This window comes from Podarcis liolepis (genome assembly GCF_965112155.1).
Source record: "Podarcis liolepis genome assembly, chromosome: 8".
In the NCBI taxonomy this organism is placed as follows: domain Eukaryota; kingdom Metazoa; phylum Chordata; class Lepidosauria; order Squamata; family Lacertidae; genus Podarcis; species Podarcis liolepis.
This window is the reverse complement of record NC_139560.1, coordinates 6148674-6158012: the sequence shown is the minus strand read 5'-3', so window position 1 is coordinate 6158012 and position 9339 is coordinate 6148674. Positions and strand designations below refer to the sequence as shown.

The window sequence follows — 9339 nt, the reverse complement described above, 5'->3', positions numbered from 1 at the left end:
CCCCCCCGAAAGGTTCATTTTAGTCCTTCCCTAACCCCAGATGACTTTCTGGCAGGTCAACAACGCCCCGCTTCCCAAGAATAAAATCCCCCTGAAAGCGAGAGGCAGGGTGGGTGGGTGTGCCATGCGACAGCAACAGGCTGCATATGGGAGGGAGATCAGTTGCTTGGCATGCAGAATGCTCCAGGTTAAACCTCCCAACATCATCAGTTAGTGCAGAATCCTGCAGCGTCCCTCATCACGGGTTCGAAACCTCCCTGACTCAGACTGACTGGTTCTCAGTAGATTGGCGCAACTCTCTCTTTAGGTACTGTTTCTGCTAGCGACGTGGGATTTGGGGAAGGGTCGGAGCTCAGCCGGAGGGCGTCTGCTCAGCGTGCAGAAGGCTCCGGGTTCAATCCCCCAAGGGCGTCTCCGGGTGCAGCTGGAAAAGACCCCCTTGCCTGAAACCCTCGAGAGATGCTGCCAGCCAGTGTAGACAGCACTAACCTAAAGAAGACCAATGGCCTGGCCTGTATAACGCAGCTTCCTGTATCGCTGTGACGGTGTCACTGTTACAGGAATCCTCTTGCATCTTTGCATGGGAAAAGTTAGCCTCTCAGGGAGAACAAGGCTAAGCTAAATCCTTCTTCTTGATATGCTAGGTAAAGGGACCCCTGACCATTAGGTCCAGTTGTGGCCGACTCAGCGGTTGCGGAGCTCATCTCGCTTTACTGACCGAGGGAGCCGGCGTACAGCTTCCGGGTCATGTGGCCAGCATGACTAAGCCACTTCTGGCGAACCAGAGCAGCGCACGGAAACGCCATTTAACTTCCCGCTGGAGCGGTACCTATTTATCTACTTGCGCTTTGATGTGCTTTCGAACTGCTAGGTTGGCAGGAGAAGGGACCGAGCAACGGGAGCTCACCCCATTGCGGGGATTCGAACCGCCAACCTTCTGATCGGCAAGTCCTAGGCTCTGTGGTTTAACCCACAGCACCACCCACATCCCTCTTGATATGCTAGCTTTCTCCGTTTAGGATTTCTGCCGCTGTAGGAAGGGAAATTAGATGTGACACACCGCTTAGGACTGTGAAGCAGTACAGCCACCTCTATGACTCCAGCAGAGTAGAATGATAGAATCTTAAGAGTGGGAAGGGGTCCCGAGGGTCATCCAGCCCAACCCAGCCCTGCAAGGAATCTCAACTGAAGCATCCGTGACAGATGGCCACCCAACCTCTGCTTAAAAACCTCCAAGGAAGGAGAGTCCACAACCTCCTGAGGGAGACTGTTACACTGCCAAACACATCCCTACTGTCAGAAAGTTCTTCCAGATGTTTAGCACCAGGACCAATACTGAGATAATCACCAGGTGTGTCGAGAGTCGAGTTGTTGAGGACAGGAAGAGAAAGCCGAGTGGCATGTCATAATAAAAGTCTGCCCCCTAAAGTCAGTCCATTTATAACCCAAGCAGTATCTCTACCCATTACCTTGATCAACTATGGAAGACCGAGGCTGGGGTCCAAAAGCTGCGTCTCGAGATGCGGGAGTGCCCAGAAGCATTTTACAAAGTCCCCTCCGAGGCAGAAGAGCAATTTTGGGGAGGGCGGGGGGGAAAGACGACTGTTTAAATTTCCCTGGGCCTCGGATCCTGGCCGTAAACAAACAGCTTTGCCTGTGTAAATTTGTAGGTCAGGTTCTGATTCATTCAGCTAAACCGAAACCAAGAGTTCAAGAGAAGAGGGGGGGGGGGGGACTTGTCCCAGGCTTCTTTTACGATTCTGCACCCGATCGACTTTCTGGGTGGAGAAAACCCATGCCAGCGAGCCTCACGCTTGCCATTTTTGGTGCGTTCGTTAGGCCGAACGACCTCTGCCTTTTCCGTAAGCAACCCCTGACTCCCCTCTCCACAAGCATCAAGCCAGTCTGGGTACGCCGGGCCATTAATCTGGATCTTAGCAGGCAGCTCAGAGGCACTTACTGTCTAATAAACTGAATGGCATCTTCGTATTTCATTCCGCTCTCAATCAGCGCCAGCGCGACAAGAACCGGAGCTCTGGTTTAAAAAAGAGAAAGAGAGAGAGAAGATTAAACCATCACACTAGGAAGAAGAAACAGGGTTCAACTAGAGAAAAAAGACTGGCATTTTTATTTTTACAGGGGGAAGGAGGAGGAAGGCAGCACAGGACTTCATTCACAGCTTCAGTAAACGGAATTAAACACCCACCCCTTCCTGACTTGAGCATTTAGATATTTACAGCTGGTTAAAGCCCTGGTTAAAGCGGGTGGCGTTGTGAACCACAGAGCCTAGGGCTTGCCGATCAGAAGGTCAGCGATTCAAATTCCCGAATTCTGGTTTGCCAGAAGCGGCTTAGTCATGCTGGCCGCATGACCTGGAAACTGTACGCCGGCTCCCTCGGCCAATAAAGCAAGATGAGCGCCACAACCCCAGAGTCAGTCACGACTGGACCTAATGGTCAGGGGTCCCTTTACCTTTACCTTAAAGCCCTGCACAGGCCGTTGTCACTCTCCCTATAAGCCTAGCTAGTTGTCTCTTTGGTATTTTGTGCTATGCTTGCACCTCACACTTTTTAATCCAGGGGTGGGGAACCAGAGACCTGGGTGTGTGTGTAATAAATAATAAGAATAAGATATTATTTATACCCCACCCATCTGGCTGGGTTTCCCCAGCCACTCTGGGTGGTTTCCAACCAAGTATTAAAATACAATAGTCTATTAAACATTAAAAGCTTCCCTAAACAGGGCTGCCTTCAGAGGTCTTCTAAAAGTCTGGTAGTTGTTGTTCTCTTTGACATCTGGTGGGAGGGCGTTCCAGAGGGCAGGTGCCACTGAGGTCTAGCGCCGAGGGCCTTCTGGCGGTTCCCTCCCTGCGAGAAGTGAGGTTACAGGGAACCAGGCAGAGGGCCTTCTCAGTGGTGACGCCCGCCCTGGGGAACGCCCTCCCATCAGATTTCAAGGAAATAAACAACTATCTGACTTTTAGAAGACATCTGTAGGCAATCCTGTTTAGGGACGTTTTTAACGTTTGATGTCTTATGGTGCTTTTAATATTTTGTTTGCAGCAGCCCAGAGTGGCCGGGGAATGAATAAATAATAATAATAATAATAATAATAATATTAGACAATTACTTCCCTTGATCTAGTCCTGGGTTTCCAAAACTTGGGTCTCCAGCTGTAGTTGGACTACAACTCCCATCATCCCTGACCACGGGCCCTGCTAGCTAGGGATGAAGGAAGTTGTAGTCCCAAAAAAGCCCCAAGTCTGAGAAATCTAGTCTGACCCCTTGAAATGCAGGACTCTTCTGCCCAATGCTTGAACCCAGGACCTTGAGATGAAGAGCCCCATGCTTTCCCGACAGAAGAATGGCCCGACTTAGACTGAGGGGAGCTCCATATAGTCCCAGGCTCCTTTGAGAGCGCAGAGTTCCGGCTTACCGTCCCAGGCCAGCCACGCAATGGACGGCCACGCAGCAGCCGGGGTCTTCGCAGAACTTGGTCTTCAGCAGGTTGAGCCAGTCGTCCACAATCTTGGTGGGTGGCGGAGCGCCGTCGTCAAAGGGCCAGTCCTGGAGGAGAGGGGGCACAAAAAGAGATAGAGAGAGGTTTATTTACCTCTTTTTTAATGCTTTATTGAGATTAAAAAGAAGTAACAAACATAAGGGTTAATCAGGAAAAAGAAAAGAAAGTACCGTATTTTTCGCTCCGTAAGACGCACTTTTTTCCTTCCTAAAAAGTAAGGGGAAATGTCTGTGCGTCTTATGGAGCGAATGTGTGGTCCCTGGAGCCAAACTGCCCAGGGGCGAAAAGCAGATCATGGAATGGTGCAAAAACATGATTACAAATCACGGATCCACATGAATTCTCAGGATTTTTGTATTGGGCTATCCCAAACTCACTGTCAAATCACATGTCTGTGGCCACAGCATGAACCACAAAAATCATACATCCACTGTTTCGTTCCGAATTTTTTTTTCTTCTTGTTTCCCCCCTCTAAAAACTAGTTGCGTGTTATAGTCAGGTGCGTCTTATAGAGCGAAAAATACAGTAATAATATTTGTTGCGTCACATCACTGTACATTCTTCTTGAGTTTCTAACAATTTCCCATCACCCCATCATGTATTTACCGCTTTATCTAGCGCACAATTAATTTTCACTTTCGTTTTTAAAATTTTCATCAGTGTTATGTTCTCTTATGATTGATCGTCCTGCCACAGAAGTTATTCAAAGTCCTGCCACTGGCGTGATGTTATTACAATATTCAATAAGGTGTTTTTTTTGTACATTTCCTATTTCCTAATAAATGTTTGATCAGTATGATCTCTCAGTTTTTCTGTCATTTTTGCCAACTGGGCGTACTCCAACAAATTTTGCCACTCCACCTTTTTGGAGTTTTCTCTCCTTTCCAATTTGTGGCGATTAGTATTCTTGCAGCTACTGTAGCATACAATAATATTTCTCACGCATTTATAGGCATATCTGGACCTAGTATCCCCAGGAGAAATTCCTGCGTTTTTTTGTTTTTTTAAATGAAGGATACCTTATTCATTCTTTTAAGTTCATTATAAATTACATTCCAAGATTCCTTAATTTTCTTACAAGTTTATTCTCAGAATTACTCTAAGCGCACTAATGAGATTGATGCTGATGAACTGGAAGAATAGAGATATGATTCTCCTTAATCAATGGCTTGGCAACCTAACAACATATGAACATAACAATATACAGTGGTACCTCGGGTTAAGTACTTAATTCGTTCCGGAGGTCCATTCTTAACCTGAAACTGTTCTTAACCTGAAGCCCCACTTTAGCTAATGGGGCCTCCTGCTGCTGCCGCGCTGCTGGAGCACGATTTCTGTTCTCATCCTGAAGCACTATTTCTGGATTAGCGGAGTCTGTAACATGAAGTGTATGTAACCTGAAGCATATGTAACTCGAGGTACCACTGTATGCGCTTTTTTAAACAAGCAATTTATTGGTGTGTGTGTGTGTGTGTGTGTGTATGTGTGTATATATATATGTTGTTGTTTAGTAGTTTAGTTGTGTCCAACTCTTCTGCATTAAACGTTTGCCCTTTTTATAAACTCAAAGTTGAACATAACAATATATGAACAGGCTGCTTATAGATGCTAGGGCTGGGAAATATATCAATATATAGTCTCAAACTGGTTTGAAGTCCATATTGTGATATCGGTTCCATAATTTCTGATCTGGCATTATATTGCAAATCATGATGCATGTGTTTCATGTGGTACACGAAAAACACAACGAAGGAAAAAAACGTGCAACCAGCCAATGCATAGCGCCATCCTTATTTCAGACATCGTGATATATCAGTACATCTCAATGTTTAGCTGGCGATATATCGCAATGTTGAAAAACAGATATCGCCTAGGCAGATGAAGCTGATGGATTACATGGAATTGGCGGAAATGACTGGCAGAATCCGAGAGAAGAGAAGAGGGAGAAGAGTCGGTGGAAGAAGATTGGAAAAAATTTAAAGTATATTTACAGAAATATTCTAAATTTAACGAATGTTAGAAGGATGCTGGAAAGAGGTTACATGACTTTAGTAGAAATACTATAAAGAATTAAGTATGAATAGATTGATATTGGGTAAAGGGGTAAATTTAAGGCTAAAATGTGTTAAGATAAATTATGGAACTAAATTTGAGAAAGAGGGAAAGAACTTGCTAGAATAATTGAACTAGAATACAAAAAAGGAGGTGTGAGGAAGTCGAGGAAATAAGCAAATGGGTATGAAAATACGGGGTTCTTTTTATCTTTGTTTTTTTTGGTTTATTAAATGTTTTTCTTTTTTTCCCTTTTTCTTTTTTGTATTGTTGATGTTTTGTATTACTGTATTTATTTTTGTTTTTGAGGTTTTGTAATTGTTTATTGCTTGTATTTCTTTTTTGTTTTTTTTTCTTTGCAATGTTTAAACTTTAATAAATATTTTTAAAAAAATAAATGAAAAACAGATATCGCCTAACCCTAATAGACACAGACTTCCTTTGGATAAATACAATGATATTTGGAGTGAGTTTTACAGAAACTATATTAGGTTATTGAGAACTATATGTGTATTAAGGACAGAGCATAAAAGAATAATAATCTGAAGGCAACCCTGCTTAGGGAAGTTTTTAATGTTTGATGTTTTATCATGTTTGTAATATTCTGTTGGAAGCCACCCAGAGTGGCTGGGGAAACCCAGTCAGATGGGCGTGGTATAAATGATGTTGTTGTTGTTACAATCACACCTCATGTTACATTTGCTTCATGTTACGTTTTTTCAGGTTGCGTCCCACAGCGACCCGGAAGTACAGGAAAGGGTTCCTTCTGGGTTTCACCACTCGTGCAAGCGCTAAATCGCGCATGCGCACAAGACCAAATCGCGCCACGCACCTGTGCAGATATGGCGCTTCAGGTTGTGGGCTTTTCATGTTGCGAATGGGCCTCCGGAACGGATCTCATCCGCAACCAGAGGTACTATTGTATTCCATAATAATTTATATAACCGTAACTTTTTATTCTCTTTTCCATTCTCACTTTTCCGTTCTTCTTTGTCACTCTATCTTTTCATAAATAAAATTCTTCCAATGAAATATATTTTTTTGAAAAGCTTTACTCTCATTCAGTGCAGACAAAACTGATCTAGATGGGACGAGGGCCTGACTTGATATATAACACACCGTTCTGGGCTGCTAGGTTCTATGTGGCATGGGATAAATCCATGTGGATTTCCCTGTGCAACCGTGTTGGGATCATCCACGAGTTCCGCAGCTGACAAAAGGATTGATTGATTCCACCCCTTTGCAAACAAGAGCATGCAGGCACACAAAAAACCTTCTGCACCATAAACAGCCGCCTGTTTTCGAACGAACGAAGACAGGCTTGGATAGGAAAGGGAACAGGGAGAGAGGGGGGCCAGCCAAGCCTGGAAAAGGCCTTCCCCCCTGGGGCTGGCAATAAATCCACTGGTTGTGCGTAATCGGCGAGGCACCGACCCAAGGAGGAGGTTTCACAGATGCGGCTCGTAAATAGTTCATTTCTAGGACGCGAAGCTGTCTTCTCTCCCGGCTACGGAGACCTGGAACGCAGGCCGGGCCTTTGCTCTTATGAGCAGCCTTGCAGCAGAGCCCGTTTTGCAAAAACGAGAAAGGAAAGCCTGTCAGCAACACCCCTCCCAAAAGCAAGATTGCACCCCCAAAGAGAGTTGCAGAGAAAGGGAAGGCTCCGAGTGATGTGATTTCTCTCTGGAGCCCCAAAGCTAAATCTTGCAAACAGGCTCTCTCTCTCTTCTTTGCATAGAGAAAAAATGTTTGCAAGCTGGCCGGTGTCCAGGAGCAGCTCTAGACAAGCTGCCCATTTAGAACGGGTTTGGGGTTAGGGGGGGGGGAGACAGAGACAGAGAGAGAGAAGAGTTTCACCAACCAAGCCTCCGAAAATCCTTTCCAAGGAACGGGCAAGGCGGGGAGGAAAAGGGCCATGCAAGGTAAATAGGACAGGCAGTTTTCAGGCTCCCGGCCGCAAAACACGATGCGAGGCCGATAAGAAGGAAACCACAATGTCTCCTTGTTCGACGTGAAACGAGAACCATGCGGGGACGTAATCAATGGCACCCGCACAAAGTTGAAACAGATTCGGGCGCATGAAAGCCCCCTTTTGTTTCGTCTCTTAAGAGAGAAGGAATAATAATAATAATAATAATAATAATAATAATAATTTTTTATTTATATCCCGCCTTCCCCAGCCGAAGCCGGGCTCAGAGCAGCTAACAACAATATAAGTAACACAGCATTCTAAAACCAATTCATTTTAAAATCAGTTCAAAGTCAAATTAACGGCAACCACTGGGCTAGAGTTCTGTGAGGAGGGGGTCAGTCTGTGCCTGGGCCAAAGGCCAGGCACAACAGCTCTGTCTTGCAGGCCCTGCGGAAAGATGTCAAGTCCCACAGGGCCCTAGTCTCTTGTGACAGAGCGTTCCACCAAGTCGGGGCCAGTAATGAAAAGGCCCTGGCTCTGGTTGAGGCCAGCCTAACCTCCCTGTGGCCGGGGACATCCAAGATGTTTTTGTTTGAAGACCGTAAGGTCCTCTGTGGGACGTACCAGGAGAGGCGGTCCCGTAGGTACGAGGGTCCTAGGCCATATAGGGCTTTAAAGGTTAAAACTAGCACCTTAAACCTGACCCTGTACTCCACCGGGAGCCAGTGCAGCTAATATAGCACTGGGTGAATGTGATCCCACGGTGAGGACCCCGTAAGGAGTCTCGCCGCGGCATTCTGCACCCGCTGGAGTTTCTGGGTCAGTCTCAAGGGCAGCCCCATGTAGAGCGAGTTACAATAATCAGGAGAAAAACGACAAGGAGGCAGGATGTTGATAACGTGTGTCCAGTGAGAGTGAAACAGCTCCACGCCTCCAAAATTTGGTGGTTGCTGCCGGGCTTTAAAATTTCAGTGGTGCCCAGTGTGATGCCAAAATTGGGTGCCTCCTCCTTGCCTTTCATTGTCTGCAACTGTTGGGTCACCCAAGACAGGCAAAGCAGCCAGGCACCCCTGTATCTGCCTCTGCCAAAATTCCACTTGCCGTTAGTTTATTACATTAATCGATCATCACCGTTTTACCATAAAAAGGCTGATCGCCAAAGAATGGATGCTTTTGAATTCTGGTGCTGGAGGAGACTCTTGAGAGTCCCATGGACTGCAAGAAGATCAAACCTCTCTATTTTGAAGGAAATCAGCCCTGAGTGCTCACTGGAAGGACAGATCCTGAAGCTGAGGCTCCAAGACTTTGGTCAACTCAAGAGAAGAGAAGACTCCCTGGAAAAGCCCCTGATGCTGGGAAAGATGGAGGGCACAAGGAGAAGGGGACAGCAGAGGACGAGATGGTTGGACAGTGTTCTCGAAGCTACCAGCATGAGTTTGAACAAATTGCGGGAGGCAGTGGAAGACAGAAGTGCCTGGCGTGCTCTGGTCCATGGGGTCACGAAGAATCGGACAAGACTAAACAACAACAAACCAATCCAGAATAAAACGCATTCAAGCTCCAAGGAAAATATTTCAGATCCTTCTCTAAGTGACATTTTGCTTTCCCCGTATTTATTTCCCTACTTGATTGATAGAGCTGCCCCATAGCAGAATGACTCTAGGTAGGCAGGGTGGTGTAGTGGTTAAAGTGTTGGACTAGGGCCTGGGAGTCCAGATCCCCACTCAGTGAAGACAACACTGAGCCTGATGATGGACTAACGGTCGGATTCAGTACCAGGTGGTTTCTCATTAGCCTCGGGCACCTGAACTGGCGGTTGGAGGAGCATCTCGGAATTGCTCCATCACATAAACAGC

The 9339-nt window shown here is 46.1% G+C and overlaps 1 protein-coding gene across 5 annotated transcripts in view; it reads right to left on the bottom strand.

Moving 5' to 3' along the window:
• The window catches only part of PTP4A3 (protein tyrosine phosphatase 4A3), a 104934-nt gene that overhangs the window by 6908 nt on the left and 88687 nt on the right, over positions 1-9339 (bottom strand). For all 5 annotated transcript variants that reach the window (XM_083517082.1, XM_083517085.1, XM_083517083.1 and 2 more), the window contains 2 exons: positions 3436-3566; positions 1961-2035 (listed from right to left, as the gene is read on the bottom strand). In XM_083517082.1, coding sequence (XP_083373208.1) covers positions 1961-2035; positions 3436-3566 — 206 coding nt within the window. The remainder of the gene's footprint in view (positions 1-1960; positions 2036-3435; positions 3567-9339) is intronic.